The 24347-nt window shown below is 38.2% G+C and overlaps 1 protein-coding gene across 1 annotated transcript; it reads left to right on the plus strand.

The window, feature by feature from the left end:
* Window positions 1-66: 66 nt before the first annotated feature.
* Window positions 67-22847, plus strand: LOC139140041 (protein XRP2-like). The gene is made up of 9 exons (XM_070709034.1): window positions 67-260; window positions 12606-12723; window positions 16341-16432; window positions 17667-17839; window positions 19387-19490; window positions 20286-20414; window positions 20788-20859; window positions 21099-21198; window positions 21912-22847. The coding sequence occupies exons 1-9, from the start codon at window positions 190-192 to the stop codon at window positions 22079-22081; spliced, it is 1029 nt and encodes a 342-aa protein (XP_070565135.1). The 5' UTR covers window positions 67-189; the 3' UTR covers window positions 22082-22847.
* The last annotated feature ends 1500 nt before the right edge of the window (window positions 22848-24347 follow it).

The following is a 24347-nucleotide window of genomic DNA, read 5'->3' on the forward strand; positions in this document are numbered from 1 at the left end:
TGACTAATATATGTATGTTTTAGACCAGATATATCGGAAATGGTTCAATTCTTTTGCCACATTAATTTTATCACGTGACGTTAAACGAGACTTTAAACAAGGAGCGTCTGACAAGAATCTGCGGTGTTGTCTGCATAGAAATATTTGCTGTCCAGTAAATTTTTTGTAAATTGCTTTTGGACCGCAACAATGGGTTGTCTGTGGCCAAAACCGGGAGACGAGTCAGGACAGCAAGATGAAGCACCGAAAGTTTATAGCTGGTAAGGTCAACTTGGAAATATATTTCGCCCGTATATTATTAGCGTTCGTTGAAATAGGCTCAAACATGTCAAACCAGCGAAAGCCAAGGCTGACCCTATCTGACATTCCACCGGTCAGATAGATTAACATATGTCGTGGCACAGTTGTTTTGATGTTAATGTATATGATATTATTTTAAGCATGAATCTGATCGCACGACAATGGCTTCACACAGTAATTAATTATTACGTGCGGTCATTGAAAGCCAGTGTGCTACCTCCATCGTTACTGTAAACTATGGAGGTAGATCTCGCTTCAAATTATTCCACCGTGGTACGCAAAACACGGTGTAACTGCATGTACGGCTAGAGTAACTATGTCGTAAATTAAAAGTGTAATTACACAGGTGTATTATTCTCGTGTGACATCTCAAACATGGTTGTTGCAGAGTTGCACCCGTTGTCAGAATAATCTCGACGGAATCGCACTCATAGTGCAGTAAACAAGTGTTGTTGGTACTATTATCCTTACTAGGCTAGGCAAAAACACGTTGCTGAGGGCAACGAAAGTATGCACCATGGTGCCACCAATGTTGTAATTTATTTAATTTTTTTTTTCTGGTTGTACATCGCATTAGAAACTTCTGCACGGGGTCCAGACACTTCACACCAAAACGACGTTGCTCCACACAACTTTGTCCCAAAACCATTTCATACCAAAACCACATCGCCCCAAGTATAGTTACTGGGGTAGAGTTACGTAACTGTGCCCCAAGTACTACCTCATCCCATACCACGTCGCCCCAAATACCACCTCATACTAAAACCTAGCAGTGGAAACGCAGGTATCTGTTGGCAGGGTAGTGTGCGTCTATGCGGGTCATCAAAAGGTCAACCCCGTGGCGGGGTTGACCTTTTGATGACCCGCATAGACGCAAGCGGTTCCCATACACTTCGCACCAAAACCACTTCGCACCATACCATCTCGTCCCATACCATTTCGCACCAAAACCACTTCGCACCAAAACAACCTCGTACCAAAACCTCTTTGCCCAAAAATCACGTCGCCCCAAAACCATTGCGCCCAAAAACAATGCCACTTCACTCTCCAATTTATTGCTAAACGTAAAAGCTGAAAATAACCGACCACTGCCAGTGAAGTTTTATATCACCTTTCTATCATCCCAGGACTGAAATCTTGAAATTGTACACATTTCGAGAAAATGACATCGCATCGTGCAATACCGCGCACGGCACCTGAAATGTACCATTTAGTAGTTTGCGTGTTTCTTTTTTTCCAATATACCGTATGGTTTCATGGAAGAATAAATGGTTCGTGGTAGCCAAGTTGTAGGTAAAAACAACGTTATGATACATCGTGGCATCGATGTTTTAGCCTGTTTTAGGACGAGTTGACGGAACTATACTTTAGTGAAGTGGTTTTAGTACGAGGTGGTACTTGGGGCGAAGTGGCGTTGGACGAGGTAGTACTTGGGACGAGGTGGTTTTGGTGCGAAATGGCTTTGGGACGAAGTTGTGTGGGGCGAACTGGTTTTGGTGCGAAGTGTCTGGACCCCGACGCACGCTACCCCGCCAACAGATAGCTGCGTTTCCACAGCTAACTAAAACCACTATGCCCTCAGTATATAGTACCTTTATAACTCGTCCTAAAACAACGATGCCAAGATGTATCACAGCGTCGTTTTTACCTGCCATTTGGAAGCATTACTGTGTCAGGACATTTTGGCTACCATGGACCATTTATCCTGGAATAAAACCATAAACAGTAGAATTAGAAAAACAAACTACTGAATGCTAAAACTCCGGTGTCTTGTGCAGAATTGTGTGATGTCATTTTCTCGAAACGTGTACACTTTCAAGACTTAAGTCGGACTCTCCTTGGATGATAGATAGGTGATGAAAACTTTGATGGCAGTGGTTGATTATTTTCAGCTTTACTGGTTGATGATACTTTGGGGCGAAGCGGCTTTGTTTTTGGAGCGAAATGGTTTTATGGCGACCTAAATCTTAGAGCAAAGAGGTTTTGGTAAAAGGTTTTAATGGTTCGAAGTGGTTTTGGTACGAAATGGTATGGGACAAAATGGTAAGGTGCAAAGTGGTTTTGGTGCGAAGTGTCACGGAACCCCTCTGTACAACCCACTTGTCTGAGGGAATATCATGAACAGGTCATTAGGATTTGTCTTTTTTGGTCAGCAACAAATATGCTCGTATGTTGATGCTCATGCTACCTTTTTTGCACAAGTGAGATCATGGAAAAATGTTGAGAATCTCATTAGAAAGTTGGTATACTTTATTGCCGTTGATGGTTCTTGCACCATTACAGAGATAACAACTGTAACTTTTGTTGAAACATTCATAGTGTTTGTTCTATGAAACAATAGAAAACATTTTTATTATTCTCCTCCTTTGAGTGTAGTTTTGCAAAGTTTAACATAGCCTATACAATTTTATGCAATATTATTGTTGAAAGTGAATAACATTGGACAGTACACAAAAAGCTTTTTTAACTCAAGTTGAAAATTGGGATTTCAACATCATTTTAGAAGCTGGGCAGCACCAATAGTATTAATGTTCAACAGGTTGTTGTCCTTTTATTTGCAATTTTGTAATGTCCTGATTGACCGGGTGACAATGTACTGATATGTTTTGACCAGTTACAAAAAAGAAATTTTTTAGGGGGGACACACAGAAGCTTGACAGTTCCATTGAATGACAGAAAGTTACCATGCTACCTTTGATAAGGCCTGTGAAATGGACGATTTGTTCCAAGGAATGACTAGTTTCTTCTTTCCAATTTGAAGCTGCGTCTATGTTGCAACTGCAATTACTTCCTGATTGCAATCTTTTGTGTTTTGTTACCAATTTTTATAGTGTCATTGTATTGTGAATATATTTGTCGTTTTTCAAAGAACTATTCAGTGTTTGCTTGCACACACCATATATCTTCCAGTGAGTTTGTTTTCAATGTCATATAATTACATAGGGTATTACACTGGTTTTGAAAAGATAGATATTTTCTTACCTCTACCACCTTGCCAAGAAGTAAGAGGAACATATTTTTTTATCTCCGGATTAGATTAAGAATGAAACTTATTCAAGGGCATAACTTCTAAAGGAAAATGAAAGCTTTAATTGTGTATACATTTTGTGCAGTGTGTCGTAACTGTAGCAGTCATTTTCACTTAGCATTGCTGCAACACAAAAGTTGCAGTTTTCCCACCCCTGAGCTGAGCTTCAATCACTGCAGATGCAGGTACCTTCCATTCCAGTCTCAAGAAATCTGTGTGAGGGCGCCCTTCGATTGTTACCAGAATATTGTGTATACATTGATGGGTGCCAGTAATACACATATGATGAGGCAAACATACTTGGTAGTAGTGATGTTTGTAAATGTAAGATAATATCAATTGACCTGATTTCAACTGCTGCAACAAACACAGCCAAGTGCAAAACAGACAAACTATGTCCAAAATGCTTATCAACAGCTACCAATTTTGAGTGTGTTATGCCATGTCATGCTGTATATTTAGGTAATTTCAACCTACAATCACTTGCAGCACTATGCAACTCCAACATGTTACTTCAAATATCTCAATAGCAAGGTATTAGATATGGATAAACTGACAAAAGTCAAGGCAAAATTATCTAGTCTATCTAAAATTTAGCATGTAAATTACAAGTGTGTTCTCCACAATGATTCCTCCGAGTTAAAATATTTTCAAAGTTGGTTGAAAGTTCATGTTGTGCAGACCACTCAATCTCTTCATAATAACTGCCTTTCCAATAGCATTCTATTGTACATGCCAATCATCTGACCCTCTAAGCATCAGCTGCATGTACATCCTGGGTAACTGGAAAAGAATCTAGAGAAATGGATGATCCATTTCTGTAGATTCTTTTTGAGCCACCCCCACCCTCTTTCTGTTTCATCTACATGTACTCTTCCCTATTTCCTTTCAACCATGAAGTCTCCCAATTTGCCATCTACATTACGCAACAAAATAACAGTACTCTTCAGAAAATAAAACAGCTGTTAACCCAAAAGATTGTGACTGTCCTGTAGCATTTTCATTCTGCAGTTCCAACTCTGCACTCATTATTGACTTGAATCTCCCCAGAAGTAAAGCATGTACATCTAATATCCTTTTCCAATACTGGCTCACATCATGTGTGCCTACCTTCAACGGCCCACTCTATGCTGCAATTTGTACTCCTTTATGATGATGAAATTGGACATTTGCCAATTTACTGCCAACCAGTTTACTTCAGGTTGTCTACCTGTACAGTATACCACAATACCTGGTACAGGTGTAGTATACGTGTCGGCGATCATAATGTAGTCATATTTAAAACAATATTAGGGAGGTGACAAGATAAGGCAATTCCTATCGATATCTTTGTGATATACTCTCGCACAATAAGAAGGAAAAATTCAAGAAAAGTTATGTCAGTTAGAAGATATACTGAAATGCATGCAACACAGATTTGTGAAGGAATTTGTACAGTCAGCGGAGCTTGAAAGAATTCGGTCATCTGTACATTGTACTTGTCATAGTGTGATGATTTTTGGGACTACATTGTTTTGTGCCCATGTATACCATTCATATGTATGAGTAAACAGTGATCCTTTCACTGGCGTATGGATATGTAAGTGCTTACCATGTGCTTTTGGAGTTATGGCGTTATGCAATAAAGGTGTTAGTGTTCAGTTGTAAAGAACAAGACCTCGTCGTGATTGAGTTTGAGTATCGGTGGATGCGAGATCATGACAATTGGTGGCAGCTAATGGGATTGACGAGGTAGGCGAGTGCCAACGTCATTCTGAAAACGGACCCGAAGGAATTCAACTCTGAAGTAAGAGGCAAGTTTGCCGTGCACCTGTTGCAGATACAGTGCAGTGATTTGAGCGCGGGAAAGTCACAGAGCCAGTTGAGTCGACGGACTGACTTGTGGTTGTTACTGTAAGTAAACTGTTGTGACTGAGAACCGAGTTCAGGCAACTTGTGAATATTCCTGTGTCTATAAACTGTGAACTGAGGTCGGAACTAACACAAATTGATAACTGTTCAAGACTGTCATAGACGGTACAGTTAAGAGAACTTTGCATGTGTAGTGATGGAGAGAGTCTGTCTGCAAGTTGAGCAACACAGAGAACTCTAGTACAACTACAGTTTAAACGCCAATTAAGAACTCGTCTGGTGATGAAGTAAGTCATCAAGATAGACAGGGAAAAGCCAAAACAAAATAAACGTTGAGACACTTGTACGTCGTAAAAGTTTGCAAGTGTAAAGTGAAACTCCGAAGCGACCTTCACTTGAACGTCTACAGTGAGGGGCCCATTCAAGGTTGTGTGAGTACCAGCCTAGGATTACCTCGTATACGTTAGTGTGTGTAGTGGTGGAAATACCCGCATGGTGTGCCTCCCGTATATGAACCAGCCAGTGGAGTTCTAACGAGTGGTGCATTTTGAAGTGAAGTCGAAGCTATTGGCATAGCTTTGCTACGGAGAAGACTGAAGGAAACCTTACAGTGAAATTGACTGTGTTTACGGTGCATTGTGAACATAGATGTGTGGTATCGGACTTGATAAATTAACCACAGAGTAAAACAAATAACATTACGGTTATTGTGTTTTCAGTATTTGCATGTCAGCTGTATGTATCAAGGTGGTTTGCAAGTCAAATATCAGAAAACCTGAATATAAATTAATAGTATTACGGCTGTTTTCAGAGACACTGAACAGTTACTTGGTTGCATAGCAACAAGTGTACTACTATTGAACTGCAAGTATATTGTAACACATTGTGTGTATTAATTGCAAGTGAATTACTTCAGTTACAGTGTAATATTCAGTATTTTTTGAGAGAGCTTATTTGTCTGTACTTTCTTATCAGCATTTCAGTGCTGCAATACTAAAGCAGCTGTGTATGTATTTTGGGTATTGTTTACATTTTGTATATTCAAAGAGTGTCCTTTCATTGATACCTGTTGTGGTATATTATCAGTGTTAACTGTTTTACAGTTATTTTGGCTGAGTTGTGTACTGAGTAAGCCTAAGGGTGTACTGCAGTAAGCCAAGATGAGTGACACTGAAAGACGTGAAGGTGACCACAGTGCAGCAGAGGCACTTGTACAGTTGGGGACACAAGAGCCAACCCAAGCTCCTAATCAAGACATGTTGACGCTTGAAAGGGAACGGCGTGCACATGATTTGCGGATCAGAGAAATGGAAGAAAGACAGCAGAAGCAGAATCAAGAGTTTCAGAAACAGAATCAAGAGTTTCAGAAGCAGAATCAAGAGTTTCAGCTTAAACTCCTGCAATACAGACAGAGTTAGCTAATGCTAAGAAGTCAGAGTACAAGGGACCGAAAGTGCCAAAGTTCGAAGAGGTGAAGATATTGATGCATACCTCAGAACTTTTGAGAAATTAGCCAAGGTACATGAATGGCCAGAGTCAACATGGGCGACTAGATTGGCTGGACTTTTGGCGGGAAAAGCACTTGATGCGTACTCAAAGTTACCCCCTGCAGAGAGTGAAGATTACAAGAAAGTTCGTAAAGCGATCTTGAAACGGTATGAACTTACCGGTGAAGCATATCGTTCAAAGTTTAGAACATCAAGAAACAGAAAGATGATTCCTATGGTGAATGGAAAACTGTTCTTTCTGGATTTCTAGACAGATGGCTAGAAGCAGTAGATGTCAACAGTTTTGATAAACTGAAGGATCTGATGCTAGTTGAGCAACTGCTAGAGATGTCCCCACCTTATCTGCAAGTATGGTTGAGGGAAAAGAAACCGAAGAATTCTGAAGAATTAGTTGACATGGCTGATCATTATGTGGAGACTCACAAGAAGAGCGAGCGTACTAATGGACGTCCTCCAGACGTAAAGAAGCAACCCAGTCAATCAAAAGATAAAGCTGACTCTAAGCAAGGTAAACCAAGGAGTATTCTCACATGTTACTCTTGCCACAAACCTGGACACAAAGCCAACAAATGCCTAACAAGAAAGTCACTGAGGAAAGACAGAAGGCTTACAGATGTCGCGTCCAGCAGTTGGTGCCTAGTGGATGTCGTGATATGGCCAGAAACCGTGGAAACCGACACCGCTATCCTGGTAAGGTGAACAGTCAGCATGCCTGCATACTGAGAGACACAGGTTGTGACCAGACAATTGTCCATTCAGCTCTTGTACCTCCAGATACATATGTAGATGATCAGTATGTGAACATTGAATTCGCTGATGGTAGCAGTAGACTCCTCCTTTGGCTGTCATTCATATACAGTGTCAGTGCTATGAAGGTCAGATTTTGGCTGCTGTGTTAGACACTTTACCAGAGGATGTACTTCTTGGTAATGACATTGAAGACACTGATGACAGTAGTTGGTGTAAACCAGCGTTCTTCGTCACCCGAAGACAAGCACAGTTGAAGCAGCAACAGCTTCAAGAGGAACTGATCGATATTCACAGAACTGGTGTGCAGCCAAAGCCAGTTCATATAGATGATGTTGTACCACTGAGTAACCGACAGTGTACTGCTGATGATGAGTCAGTTGATATTGCAGTGGAACAGATGAATGATATCTCTGGTGTTGAACATGTTGTGCCTGAGGACAATAGGGAAGCGCACACAACAATGGAGAGACTGAAGAACCAGAGAGACTGAGTCAATGACTCGTGACACTGAGTCACTGACGGAGGTCTGTGATGAGCAACAGTTGAGTTCTGATGCTGACAGTGGTGGACCAACCCAAGAAGTGGTTGATGAAGACTTTCCTTGTGAAGAGGAAGTGATTGATGTCTTTGACATAGGGCCCACTAAATTGCGAGAGCTTCAGAAGAGTTGTTCTACTCTTAGCGGACTTCGCAAATTGGCAGTCGCAGCGAGCCAAGTTGCTAGTGAGGATATATGCTTCTATTGGAGAGATGGTTTCCTGTATAGGAATGGACATCAAAAGTCAAGCCTGGGCGAACATTGAATCAGTTGGTAGTGCCAAGACAGTGTCGTGCAACACTACTTCGCCTTGCTCACGATATACCTCTTGCTGGACATCTTGGGGTAGAGAAGACGAAGACGCGCCTCCTTCAACACTACTACTGGCCAGGAATCTTTCCAGATGTAGCCAAGTATTGTCGTACTTGTGAAGCATGCCAGAAAGCTGCTACAAGAAAAGCTGGTATTAAAGCTAAACTCATTCCGATGCCTGTGTTGGAAGAACCATTTCAGCGTATAGCTATGGACATGATTGGTCCATTACCTGTAACGTCACGTGGTAATCGTTTCGTGTTAACCATATGTGATTACGCTACGCGATATCCTGAAGCCATACCTGTACCTACATTAGAGGCAAAGAGGATAGCTGAGGAGTTGGTTACTGTGTTTAGCCGAGTTGGAATACCAAGAGAGATATTGTCAGACCAGGGTACTAATTTCCTGTCACACTTGATGGAAGATTTGTGTAAACTGTTGCACATCAAGAAGTTGAAGACATCGCCATATCACCCGATGGCTAATGGTCTTGTGGAGAATTTTAATGGAACATTGAAATCCATGTTGAAGAAGTTCGCAGCAACGAGCCCAGAGAGTTGGGACAGATACATTCCGTACTTGTTGTTCGCATATAGAGAAGTGCCGCAGCAATCTACTGGCTTCTCTCCATTTGAACTTCTATATGGACGCCAGGTTAGAGGACCGTTGGCAATCATGAGAGAGTCCTGGACCGGAGAATTGCCTAGTGAAGAGAACTTAGCACAGTTTGTTGTTGAGACTCGTGACAGATTAGCGCAGATGACAGATCTGGCTACAGAAAACTTGTCCACCGCTCAGAAGAAACAGAAAGTATGGTATGACCGAACTGCGAGAGAAAGAGAGTTCCAGATAGGGGACCAGGTGCAGATTTTGTTTCCATCGTCCACCAACAAATTGCAAGCACAATGGCAGGGACCATACAAAGTAACCATGAGGATTTCTACAGTTGACTATGAAGTAGAGATAGGAAACAAGAGGAAGAAGAAGAAAGTGTATCATGTGAACATGTTGCGAAAGTGGTTTTCAAGAGAAGGGACTGCCTTTCTAGTGAGGAAAACTGATGAAGACTATGATGAGTCTGTGCCAGTGGAAATGGATGTTTGCCATTTGATGTCTTCCGAGGAGACATGGAAAGATGTTGAGATATACAGTGGATTGACAGATGTACAGAGGGCAGAAGCAACAGCGTTGTTAGAAGAGTTCGGTGATTTGTTTACTGACTGTCCTGGACGCACACCACTCATAGAGCATAGTATTACTACAACCACAGAACAACCTGTTCGGCTCAGACCCTACAGACTTCCTGAGTCTTTGAAGGAAACGGTCAAGGTGGAACTGAGTAAGATGTTGAAGGCCGGTATAATACAGTAGTCACATAGTCCGTACGCTGCTCCTATTATTCTTGTGAAGAAAAAGGCCAATCATGGTGTTTCTGCGTTGACTATCGCGGACTGAACAAAGTGACGGAGTTTGACCCATTTCCGATGCCGCGTACAGATGAGATGATTGAGAAGTTAGGGATGGCCAACTATATAACCAGTATCGACCTAACTAAAGGGTATTGGCAGATACCTTTGGACAGAGATGCCAGAGCCAAGTCTGCATTCATCACACCATATGGCCAGTATGAATTCCTTGTGATGCCCTTTGGTATGCAAAACGCCCCGCAACCTTTATGAGGTTGATGCAGATGGTACTTGATGGATGTCAAGAGTTTGCCAGTTCATACTTTGATGATGTTGATACTGCCGATCAAACATGGAATGAGCATATTGAGCACCTCAGACAACTATTTGTCAGAATCAGAGATGCGGGACTGACAATTCGACCAAGCAAATGTAAAGTTGGATTTCCAGAAGTTCCAGTGGTTGGACACATTGCAGGATGTGGCAAAGTGAAACCCCAGCCAGAGAAAATTAAAGCAGTACAGAGTTTTCCGAGACCAGTTACGAAAACTGATGTCAGAGCGTTCCTTGGCCTAGTTGGATACTACAGGCGTTTTATACCCAACTTTTCAAGTATTGCTTGTCCGTTGACAGAGTTAACCAAGAAAGGTGTACCTACACGAGTAAGCTGGACCACAGAGTGTGAAGAGGCTTTTACAGAGCTGAAGAAGTTACTGACTTCGTATCCTGTGTTGAGCAATCCTGACTTCAACAAGCCCTTCATCGTCCAGGTGGATGCAAGTAACAGAGGGATTGGCGCTGTACTTAGCCAAGTTGATGATGACAACGAAGAGCACCCTATTGCTTACTTAAGTCGCAAGCTCGCTCAGAGAGAAATTAACTATTCTACCATAGAGCGGGAATGTTTGAGTATTGTTTGGGCTATACAATCATTGAGACATTACCTGTTTGGTAAGCATTTTATTGTTCAAACCGATCATCATCCATTGCGTTGGTTGTTACATATGAAAGATAAGAATCAGAGACTTTTGCGATGGAGTTTGATACTTCAAGAGTACTCATTTGACATTGTTCATCGTAAGGGTACTGCAAACAGTAATGCAGATGGTTTGTCTCGTGCATGGGCAAATTAAAGCCCTAAAAATCATTTGAGCCATAATGTGATGTGCTCCAGACTTTTGCCATTGACGACACATTGAGTGTTATTCTTTCCCAGTGCTCTTATGCTTTTTCAGAAACGGGTTTCTGACTTCATAAGGGGGGAGGAATGTGATGATTTTTGGGACTACATTGTTTTGTGCCCATGTATACCATTCATATGTATGAGTAAACAGTGATCCTTTCACTGGCGTATGGATATGTAAGTGCTTACCATGTGCTTTTTGGAGTTATGGCGTTATGCAATAAAGGTGTTAGTGTTCAGTTGTAAAGAACAAGACCTCGTCGTGATTGAGTTTGAGTATCGGTGGATGCGAGATCATGACACATAGCCTATCACATATTTTCAGTGGTAGCCACACAAAAATCAAATGTAGTATGAATATTGCATGGTGCTACTGATGTGTTCTGAGTGAATATGGCTGAAATGCCCCTTGTGCTATCTAAGTTTTTGGTGATGAATATAGGAATGATTGAATAAAGGTTTGCAGCTACACCATGGAAGGTTCCTTCCACTGCAGTGATTGTTTATTCATTCAAAAATATACCAGTAATGTTACAAATTCTAGAAATTACCGTATGCTCAGTCTTTACTTCATAAATTTGACATACGACACAGCCATCATGAAAGAACGAATGAGTCAATACACTGGAGTGCAGTGGCAATCACACAAATAGTCTGTAAGCCAACACTAAGCCAAGGGTGCTCCTGTATCAGATCCAAATCAAGTAAAATTTTCCAAAAAGCTGAGGGGTCTGTGTTCCCTAGCAGTAAGCCATTGGTGTGTGAGAGACTGCTGAGTGTTTACATTCACGGATGGTAACTCTTCTGGAACATTCGAGCAACCCACCGGGTAGATGATTGTCTGACAATAGCCATCACTGTATACCTCTGAATTAATTTTGACCTCAAGTGGGCCATACTCATAGATGTGACTCTTTGGAACATGAAGGAAATTTGTACATAGAAGAATTACTCATTATCGACAACTCTTCACTTGGTTGTTCCAAGCAGAAGGCAAGGGAGATAGAATGTTGTGTGTCACACATAAGGAGACCTAAGGGAACAGTCAAATAGGAGCTAGATATATACTTGAATAGATCTGTATTTTATAGTTTTAACTCCTTGGAACTGTTGCTAGCGAATCAACAGGTTAATTTATTCACCGCACTGTCAAGAGGTATTGTTGTGTCACAGTGGAATGCCAAGCTGACCAAATCTCCCGGGGCATCTCGGTATTATTAACCGTGCATGTGTTCAACAACTTGTCAACAAATGTAAACATGCATTGACAAGGAGCTACATTGACCAAACCAGGTTGCGCGTTCATGTCACATTGTGTACCTATCATGCGGGAGGATTGACTTGAGATTTGCTCCATCTGAAATGTTGCTACTGAGTGTTCTGACTAGGCATTTCGCGAAAGCAGTAAACTGAAAGTGTTAGTTGTCGGATGACGTGTGTGTCTGACGCTGCTGTCATGAGGAAAACGTACCCACCGATGGGAAATTTACACCTTACGAGTCCATTGTCCCAGTAGAACGATAAAGATGATCACTCGACTGGAGTCTCGTCATTGGGCTATTGTGTCTGACATTATGCAATTCATGGCTTCACTGACTTGATGTTACGGTTGGATAGCGCATGTAATTAAAAACGTCTCTATGAGTAACGCAGTTGAGTATCACAGCAGTTCCGACAACTCCAGTCTCTTTAACTGCCTCTTCCATCCATTTTCTACACTGGATAGGGAACGCAAAGACAGACCAGACCCTAAGGATTTCACCATTGAAAACCTGAAAGGTGAAACGGTCGGCAGAGTACCTGGTACAATTAACGGACAACAGTTCATTCTCAATAATTGCGAGGTGAGTAGATACTCTCTTCTCCAAGGTCAATCTGCCATCTTTTACAATGTACAGGTAACACAACACCTGTATTTTACCTTACTGTGGAATGTTCGCTGTAATATACCACCTAGATAATGCATTCCTTACTGGATACATTGTGCATTGTCCTCGATTCATAAATGTGCCATTTAAGGTGATTTCAGTTTCTCCTGGACAAAAAAAGCTTTCAGACAGACATTCCTTAGAATTTGAATATCTGCAGTTAAAGTACTCACGGCTAGGGAAAATTGAAAGAGGTTTACGTTAATTAATCACAGCTTAGCCGAACTAGCTTTCAGTGGGTTTTTATATTGGCAGTGAGGATTTTGTTGTTTGCAATGCACTCATGTTTATAGAAAGGCCACATCAGACGTGTGTGATTTGCCTTCAAGAAGAAATGCAAACCAGAAATTCAAATGAGGTAGCAGTTCCATCAGCATGTACATGTACTTGGAGATGAAAGTGTTCTTTGTCCACTGATATTTCATCAAAATTTGATTCATATGACCAGAACATGTATTTCATTATCACATTGACATGAACTTCTGTAAATCAAATGTCCATAAAATAAGCCATGGCAGTTTGCCTTGATTAAAATTTTATTTTGGTCCGATAAATCATGTAGAGTCAGTGGAATGCGAAAATCCCCAGAGAGAAACTGAACAAACTGGATGTGTTCACTAAATGGAAACACGAAAATTGAAATTTTAAAAGACAATACATGGAATAGATATAGCTTTAGCAATGTCAGCATGCATTTTTATATGGTTTGATTTACTTTAATAACAAGGCATACATATGTATTATATAGATTATGGGTGTGATCAATCATGTCACATTGCAATATTACAGCTATAAAGTGGCAGCATACATAAATTTCCTTTTACACTTGTGTACGTCATGTATAATACAATGGATACCTTTCAATGCCTGCTAAATACCTCTTTATACATTCCTGCGTCAGCGAATACAAACATGGTGATAACAGTGAATTGAAAGTTGCCACCAGATAAAGAGGTTAACAGCATTAATTTGCATGTTACTTTAATAATTGTAAGGATGCAAATTTCCTTGTAATGAGGTAAAAATTTGTGACCAGATTTTCTCTGTACTAAATTCATACATTGTGCTCATAGGACTCCGATCTCACCAAGGTAGACAACTGTATTGATATACACTGTACTTACTGTGTTGATATGAAATTAAGCCACTGTAATCATACTCTTCCCTTGCTTTTCCATTTCAAAGATAAAGTAGATTGTACTTTGGAAAATTTTCATGGAATTTAATGATAAAAAGGAAATGTGGTTCACAGAAACTACAAGTTGTTTCTGTAAATCTGTATCTTTTTCAGCTTCAGCATGTCAAATGTTAATCCATTGATTGTGATACATATATTTACAAAACAATGAAAATAATATGTGAAAACAGTGAACTCCATGTATGATGACACTTCACCCTGTAACCACCATGGTTTAGTCCAACCCAGTGTTTTTCAATGGGGAGTGTGGACCTGTATACAGGGAAATGGAGTGCATTGATACTTTTTGATGCGTTTTGAATTTCGTTATACTTGATTTACATGCAAATTAAGTTTGAAGTGAAAATCAAAAATTTTATTTTACCTGATTTACATGCAAGTTCAGTGAAAATCAAAGTCAAGCAGTTTACTAGATGTTCATTATTGCAATGCTAGCATACACTTAGGTCTTATTATCCATACATACAGCAAATGCAAAGAATTGGGTAGGTTTTATCCTTAGGCAGCATTTTCCAGATATAAAGAATGAAGTTTTGTTTTTTTCTGTTTGGCTTTGAGCCACTTGTGGAGGTCTTTTTTTCAAATTTCCATTCAGCAATTAGCAATCAATTTTAGACCAAGTATATGTATAGCAAAGGATCAGTTTAATACAATGAAAGCCATCTTTGTGTATGCACTGGGCAGAAAGTCTATGATCATGGCTTTATCATACTGCTGATACGTTAACATGTCCAATTACATGTGTGTCTACTAGAATTTCATAAAAAACAGAGACTCTTTGGCAAGAATGTTTATTCAGGCATTTCATATTACATTAAAGGCTTGTCAATCATCCAACTTTATAATTCATACTATAATTGTCTGCACTTTGCAAAAATTTCCTTACCAATTGTAAGATAAATCCAACTAAAAATTTATATTGTTCATACATGTAGGAAAACAATAAATCTGTATGTGTCCAGCAAGTGCGTTATGCTGGCACAGCATCAGTACAAAACAGTAGAGCAACATCCTCTGATATTGATAAGCAAAGCATCAATAAGCTCAGTGCTATGACAACGGTGTATTGATGTCCTGTATTGTGAAATATAATGTGTCATCTACAGTAGATATTGAACAAATTAGTTTTCCTTTGAATTTAAGGTCAATATGAATGTACATCTATTGAATGTTTACCTGTCAAGACATTATAGAAAAGGTCATTTCAAAGTAAAACTAGTGACAACTGATAGGAGAATTGAATAAAGTGCTTTGTAAAGTAGAATCAGAGGCAACTGAAAGAGATAGCAGAATTGAATAAAATGCATAGCTTTTTCAGCTTTAAGCTTTATTTTTCTGTTTTGAGTTTCAAACAAGCATAGCCAGTCTATGACTTTTATAATTCTCTCATTATTTAAAGGGAGGGACTTGTCGGCACTGTACCTGTTTGAATTTTTTATTTACAAACAATTTATTTCATGCTTGACATCTAGATGCATTGCGTCAATAAGGGTGCAACATTTAAATGTTATGGTATACCGGGGGTATGTCATGACAAACATGTTTTCACTTTCATCAATCACCAGTGTACATATATCTGTAATACAATGTTAACAGTGGTTGTATAGGTCCCATATACATGTACATGTAACCTTCTAGGGGAGTTCCGACAACCCGCCTCTTTTTCACTGGACTGTTGCAATACTAGGATTTGAAATATCACAATCAGGAAGAAGAATCAAAGAAAAAGATGCATTGTATTTCTGCATCATATTACAATCAATAGTTCTGATGTCATCACTTTGTAAATCTCTGTAAAATCATATGATCATGAATGTCATGTGTACAGACATAATTTCCAAATTGAAATCTGTAGATGAATACAAGGATAATCAAACATATCTTTTCATAAATCTTGATAATTAATAATGCAGTAGTAGATACCATGACTTCCAGTTCATTCAGTAAAATATTGAGCAACAAAAATGGAAGGCGTATCAGTTCAATAGAACAATCTGTTTGTGAAGTTTATCCAAAAATGACAACAACTTCTAAAGAATATTGGAAATAAAACTAGATTATGTGAATGAAAATAATTACATAAATTCACAATGCACCTTCAAACCAGAATTACCTTTAATAATCGCTTCAACAGTCATGTCTACCGAGAAAATATTATTTCAGTTTGTATAAATCCTCGTATGTCAATAGTGTATGAATTTCTAGAAGACTAACTCTTTTACTGTGGACAAATTGTATCATTTCAAATATTTTGTGAGCATACATTGACATAGTACATCAGTTGAAGTGGACACTTCTAGTTCAACAAATGCATGTACACATTGTTATCCCACAGGATTGTAACATCTACATTTATGACCATTCAGCTACAATCACAGTGGATGACTGTATAAATTGTAGGATATTTATTGCTCCAATTAAAGGAAGGTATGTCATTTCTTAAATATGTTTCTAGGTGTGTGATTAGAAGCAAACCCATTCTTGGTGACCCCAAAGCTTGTCATGGAGTCATACCAATAGCAGGTCAAGCTTATATACATGTCATTAAAAATTGAAATCAAAACTGGGCTATGAAATTTCTAATTCATTTATAAAAAGCTTAGAAAGAATTTCAAAAGAACTTCAAAAAAAATAATCATAAATAATTTAGATATTTATGTTCAGAAATTGTATCTCAAAATTGCATTTGTAAAATTTGCTCCTGACTCTTTGATGGCAAGGAATCAATTATTACTGTGTACACACTGCAATCAATTGTGATATATCAAATTATTCAACTAGAGGAAAAAGTGCCTGTCTTCTAATATTTTTTTTCATGAGATGTTTGTCATAATATGTGGAATAAATTATTACTGCCATTGTGGCATGTTAGAACTTCATTTTGTGGTAATGAAGCTGGTTTTCCAACTCTATCTACATATATCCCGGAGATAAAAACCATTAAATAAAATAAGCTTTTGGCAAAAATAAACGAGCAAGATATGAATAGGTACTGCATCATGTTTTCAATATCTGCATGGAGCATTAGTAGTTCCTTCCATGTGCTGCGGTTAGATCAATCTTCCTTAGATCAAACATGAGACTTTACTATGTATACCTTTGATTAGAAAAATATCAAATTTTGATGGCAGTTTTATCATCCCACAGTAGACATGGTGAAGCTGTGTGTGTGTCTGTAAAATTAATATGCAAAGCTATATCTGGTGATTTTGTGGAATGAAAGTCATTTGACATGTGTAAATTGTAGAACATCCTTTGTGATTCGAAATGGCAAAACTGTACCATTATTTGTCCAAATAGGCACATGAAACAGAGTGAATGTTCCAAATGTAAAAAAAAACCATGTCTTGCCGATGTTTGACCTTGCTCAACATCAGTCTTAAGTGACTGCTATTTGTGCTGGAAAACGTGCATGTACATTAAAATTTCAATGATAGGTCTTTTTATGGTATGACGATGGAGACAATAATATTGTCTATTTAGTTAAAATTTTCACTATAAATGTAAATGAAGAAGCATAATATATGGACACACATACACACATGTATGAAATTACTTTTGTTAGAAAACAAGGTAATTTAATCTTGGCTTTATAAATAATTTATTACATCAACGATCAAGTCGTGTGCTATATTGTGTACATATTGGCATTTTACTGTAGTGTTTATTTCCGGGACTGCAAAGACTGCAAGTGCGTAGTAGCATGCCAACAGTTCAGGACGAGGGATTGCAAAAAGATGGACGTGTTCCTATGCTGTCAGACGCAGCCAATCATCGAATCATCGACTGGTATGAAATTTGGATGCTTTCAGTACTATTATCCAGAATTGAAAGGTAAATTTATATTTATTAGGGCCTTGTCTACTTTATTGAGGTCTTGTCTCCTTCAGAATAAGGTCACAGTTGACATCAGTGTTCACAAAGGGTGAAATCTGTTCAATGCAGAAACGTCACAAAAGCCTTCAAGCCATTTTATCTTTTTCTGTGTTAAGGACATACTGGTACTTGTGAGAGAACACAACAGCTTTTTGGCTATCAAGTTACAGTGTTTTAAATGGCTCCTTTTAGGCAAACTTCCAGCAAAAACAGAATTATCATTCTTTTCTCATACTTCATACTGACATGTATGTTCAGTCATTTTGAAATTATTGGAGAAGTAGCGTATATTGATACAAACCTTAAGATAAGTACCCTGATTTAAACAAATTGCATTAGACAGCTTTCCATTTCTCATCATTTCTACATAATTTCTCACTTTCAAAATTGTTATGATTTATCTTTTGATAAACATTTGTATGAAAGTGTGATTAAAAATATCACTGAGAGTAAAAGTAGGATTTCCTGTAATATTTGTACATCATTCATGATATTTCATGGTTTTGAGTGTCTGAGAAAAGATCTTCAGTAATCAAAACTTGCAGCATGAGCAGATGAAAGATGAGTTGTGTACCCTGCTTAACCTTTTCACCATAATGGTTTGGCCGATACCATTGTTATTAATTGTGATTGTGGACCTGTTTACAGAGAATATGTGAAACCCGTAATTCCAATGAACCATATTACCATGGCAAACAAACCCACTCACACAAATGCACACAGAAATGTGCATTTTCAGACACAATTGTACATGTGGGTATGTTTGTACTGAGTCTGTAGCACTCCATGTGTCCTTTTTATTCCAGAGTATAACAATACAGCATGAACAGGTTAATGAAAAATGTGTCTGGAATAGCCCCTTCAACAAAAAAATGTTTTCAACACTTTTCTGGTCTATTGCTCGTGTAGGTCTATTTTGAAGGGTGTAAAGTGAATGCAGTTTTCACCATCTTGTTTCAGACTGAAAGATTCAGTCATATATGGGTACATGACCAACTCCAACACTGACTTTAGTATGACATAAGGCACCATTGTTGAATTCCCTCCAACAAATTCTTGTTGCAACCAATCATATTATATGGTTGAGTTCATTGACAGCATATTTGGACAAAAAGATCACTCACATGGCCCATAGAGTGGATGATAACAAAAACTTGTTATCTTGTAACTGGATATGATAATTATTTGAATTAGGCTAAAACTTCATTATGAATGTTCGAGAAGCATACTGTATCAGTTGTAGGTTGGTACTTTATTTTATTGAGTTCCGTCAGGGATAGGATAAGATACACAACCTATACACAACTGGATCTCTCAGCATACATGTACATCTTGATTGTTTTTATGAATCAAAAATCAAATTACTTCCACTGTTTGTCACATCTTAAGTTGGATAAAAGGTCTCAAAGAAGGAATATCCGTGAACTATTCTCTTTCCTGACAATCATAATACCAATGAAAAAGTCTGCATACCAACAGGCTAATTCTTTGTTTACTTTCACCAGAACATTTCAAGAAGTCAGATCTCAGTGTGTACAACAACAACTGGAGTAGCATACATGATTTCACGCCAGTGCCCGGTGAAACAAATTGGTCACTTTTACCAGCTGTAAGTAATTTCAAAGTCAATACTGTATAGTTTTACAGTTGTACAATATTTCACAGTTACTCTGGAGTAACCATGAATAGGTTTATACTACAGTCAGCATTGCCCTGTCTGATTCCCATAAAAAGGATGCTAGGTACTTGAAAGTGTCTGATGAAGCTGCCGGGATATGAACCTCATGCAGTCCAAAGTCCTCACAGATAATACATAAGGTACATGCTGTTCACACAGGAGTTGACTGCCGAAATCAGGACTGTTACAATATACGTGCATAGACTTGCAAAGAGCTCTTTCTGACAGTGGCACCTCTTCATCAGTCAACAAAAAGCTCTATTTTAGGGAACCTATTGAATAAAGACACCGTTAGCCCACTTTTGAAAGTGTTTTACATGATACATGTATAAGGCAAAACTGATTCATCCACTGAGTTAAAGAAAAAGGAGTTGCAAAATGCATCATAAATTTCCTTATCACAGAATTTTTTTTCTAGCCCCTATTGACATTATGTTGGACCTTATGTTCCAATGTGTTTGTCTATATTAGTTCTTACTGTTGTAAACTCTGAAAGGCAGATCAGTTTAGGTGATTAAGATGGTGAAAGAGAAGAAATCTTATGAGTGATACTGAATTGCTGATTGTCAACACAATTTGTGGCAATTTTCTCTGTGACAATTATTTGATCAAAGATATTGTTATTTCTGAGTAACCATTTCTGTATGACTAAATGATTTGTAACCAACGATTCCAAACTCTTGGATAACAATTGCGCAATACCTTTTCTTTCATTGCTTTTGAAAGGATTTGAAGTTGGAAGACCTTGTGCCAAAACCAACAACTGAACAGTTTGCTCAGATGGACTTATCAACAGACTCTGAGAAAAGTGTTGTACCTCTCACAACTGGTTCTAGGAGGATAGCATCAGATGAGGTGAGTATTTGGTACCACCCTGAAATCATAAATATGATGTACATTCTCCGTTGTCAATAAGTAATCATTGTTTGCTTTGCTTGCCCAAGCAATACTTATTACTGCATTTTGTGTAAATTATTACAAAGGGCAAGGAAGCCTCTCCTTCAAATCAAATTCATCAAAAACCTACCGACAAACTTTTTAACTTGTTTTGCAATGAAAATGCCGGGGTATTTTTCGGGCAATGGGCAAACTGTGCGGAAAATACTGGACAGCTGGGTCAAATGTACAGATTTACAGTACCTGATACTCGGAATCAGGATATTTTGAGAAGCCTCAAATTACTATAATTATCATCATTTGAGATGTAATCTTCATTTTTCCGCCACAGTGTTGTCTGGTCATTTGTTCCAAGGAAGCTGAAGATAAAGTACAAATGTTCACAGATAAACTCAGAGAAGAGGTAAGACAGCTTATACTAATATGCAACAAATATTGACCTATTCAGAAGGCAATACCTGTATGTTGACTGCTGATGTGGGCGATATACTACACTTGTGACTGGCGCACTCAATGAATTATCACCAAACCTACTAGAATTGGCTATCAGTTTTATGCATGTATAAGATTTTTTTTTTCTTTTGACATTATGAGAGAAAAATAGTTGAGTATATGACTGAATTGTTTGAATTCTGTTTACAGGGGTCATGTATTCTGGTACAGACCAAAGAAGTAACTATGAGACCTGAAGAAGCCAATGTTATACTGGGTGACCCTAGGTATTCACAACTTGTTCAAAGTGGTGAGTTTTGACAGTTAAATAAAGATAATGAAGTTAAAAAGTCCACTGTACATGTTTTTCCCCATAATATTATCGTTTTGTCTAATGTTTGTCTGGGATGTATATTATATCAGTAAGTTCATGGTGATGATTATTTTCTCAATTCTTTTTTTTCAAGTGGTTTATTCCAAAGACATCTTTTGAGGTATATGAATTTCGGGATCAAAAATTTAATTTCATAGTTTTGTGTTGATATAACATTGATTGTCAGAACTGTTGATATGAAATGGAACATGTCACTCATTGGATCTTGTCATTGGTAGCTTCAAGCCGCTGGTTCTTGGCATTATGGCCTCATCTTGATCCGTACATATTTTGCCTGCCTGCGAAAACAAAAAATTTGAAAAGACTATGATAGTTATAATTTTGGTGTACAAGAGAAGCATTTCAATAATGCAGAGCAGTATTTCTACTCCAAGATGCTCTACAGGTAACCCCTGAAACTGTTGTTGCAAAGGAGCATGGGGGTTTACAAAGGAAGACAGGAGAAATTGTGTTGATGAAAAATTACCGGTAGCATTTATATACACTATAAATGGAGTGCAATGGAAATATCAATAAAATTGCAAATAATGCAATGAACAATGGAAAATGGAACAGACTGTAATTAACACACATTATCTGTATACAATGGAAATATGATCGGCAACACATATATGTTTTGTTATTTACAGGCCCTGTGATAGGTTTACAGTACAACGGTGATAAAGTTATTGAAAAGTGTTCATCTGTCCTTCAATCTGTCATGGGCGACTCCACTTACTTCATATCGCGTGATGCTGAGAGTGCCCAGAAGAACATTGATGATTTCTACAGCTATGCTGATATGCAGATGTCAATGTAGAACATATCTCATTCTCAAATCAAGAACCACCCTGGTACACCTGGAGAACACTGGGTTACATCTCCTGGCGGTAGTAATCAATGCTCACTTGGGGGTGCCTTCCATGATGATCAGATACAAACATACCCCCTAAGATAATGTTAAAATCTCTGCAGCATGGACCGAGTGTTCTCTAGTCAGGGCAAACTCCCATGACAATTTCTTCAAAGACTGTTGCCTTGTCTTATCAACTTAGTGACAACATCATGTAGTACCTTGCCATTTTCTGTGTGCAGCTTGTGGAAAACTTCCATCTTTCAAGATTCCCAGCGCAAGATATACTTAAAATGAGTAGAGAAATACTAATTTGCTGTGTGTACATGAGCCAGGAATACTATGAAATGCAGCAGCTATGTATAATGTGATCACTGATTGTTCAAATGTGACTACTTAATCATGGGACAATGGGGGCTAGATACACTACATTATTATTACTCATGCTCTGCACAGATTCCAGTTTTCTTTAACAAAAATCCTATGACGTCCAATCTTGTAAACTGATGTGTTTGTTTTGTATTTTTATAAGGAGTAAGTTACCAGACAACTTTCCAAAATACACCAAGTATTCTCATGTATTTTAATTCAGCTGCAAAGTGTAGGCTGTTATAAACTTGAAATCTGTGCACATTATAAGATTACTATTTTAAAAAGAGAAGAAAAACTTTGATAAGGTAAATCAGTCCAAGACTGCTGTGGTAGTATGACAGAAGAGAAAGAGACCAACATTATTAATGAACAAAGTCAGTGTTTTTTCCCCTTTGTTTTCAGCTATAGCCACTTTCCAAGTACATACTAAGAGGGGTGAAAAAACAATTAATATCATGCTTACAGCGTGCACTACTTAATCAACATCATCAGGTCTTCAGTACAAAAACTTATTTATGGTTTAAAATTATTCTGTAGGTTTAGATTGGTGTGTAAATTTGAAATAATTTTACAGAGGTTGACAAAGACTGAGAGAATGTAGGTAGATTTTACTACACACCTGGTATGTCCAATATCTGTCCCAGTGTAAGTTCTCCTGCTATGGGATCTTCTTTATGTTGTATCACTTGGAAAGATCCTTGTCAATAGTTTAATGAATATGGCCATGTGAAAGACGTTTCTTTTTAAACCTGCATCTCAGTAATTTTAAGTGATCAAAAGGTTTTCACATATTGGTTGCTACCCTGTCAGACTGGTTGCATGTCTCCTTCCCTTCCATATACATAATACTAGAACTGTTTTAAGAAGTGCAAGCTTTTGCCCTGTAATTAATGCATCTTTATCTGAATTTTACCCTCTTCCTTGCCTGGATAGATGCCTGAATGAATACATACTCGGCTCTTGTACAAAATTACACCTCTGTGGCAGTGTGTATGCAGGTGCTGTTGCCTAGCAATGGCAGTGTAGAGGTTCAACTTGTAACCATAGCCACATTACGGTTACAGACCAGTTATTGTATGTTCTGTATTGTATGTGTATGAAATATACCAATATTCCCTGTATGAAATGAGAAATCACAAGTTCAATCAGTGTTATAAAGGGAATATCATTCCACTGTACGCTGTCACCTTTTGAATCATGACCAGACCAGCTTTCCAATAAACTATGAAATTGTAAAACTGCTGTATTTTAATAGGGAAACCTTCCACCTATATCAAAAAGCATCATCAAAGAATTATAAATTATTTAAACTAACCAATGATATAGTAAGCTTTAGGTTAAATAAACCATGAGAAATTATTCTCATCAAATTTTCCATATAGAGCATGAACAAATATGACAAATGTATCAAATGAGTTTGACCTTCAGAGAACAGTCAACCAAAAGTGTCAGTTTAATAATGCCAGGAAGGGTTTCTTCCTAAGAGTACAATGCTGTTGCCATGTCAACACAGAGTAGAGCCCCCATCTTCTTCAAGAAGGTGCACTTTTAAATTTTCGCAGAAATTATCTATCCCTATTTTAAACTCAGTTGGTTCTTAACATTTCCAGAGTTGTCAAACATTGATACTAGGCTATGAATGCACTCACATTATTGGAAATCAAAATAATTGTTTTGTAATGCTACAACAAATGTTATGAACAGGTTGGCTTTGAAGTGTTAAACCAATGACAGGTACTTCTGTGACCTTTGAAGAATATATTATAGTCATTTACTCATAGCATCACATTAACTTTTAGATTCTTGTCCAAGCATAACTGTATATAGCCGTCCAATGAAACCCAACTTCAAAAAAGACATT

Source organism: Ptychodera flava, chromosome 9 (assembly GCF_041260155.1).
Source record: "Ptychodera flava strain L36383 chromosome 9, AS_Pfla_20210202, whole genome shotgun sequence".
In the NCBI taxonomy this organism is placed as follows: Eukaryota; Metazoa; Hemichordata; class Enteropneusta; family Ptychoderidae; genus Ptychodera; species Ptychodera flava.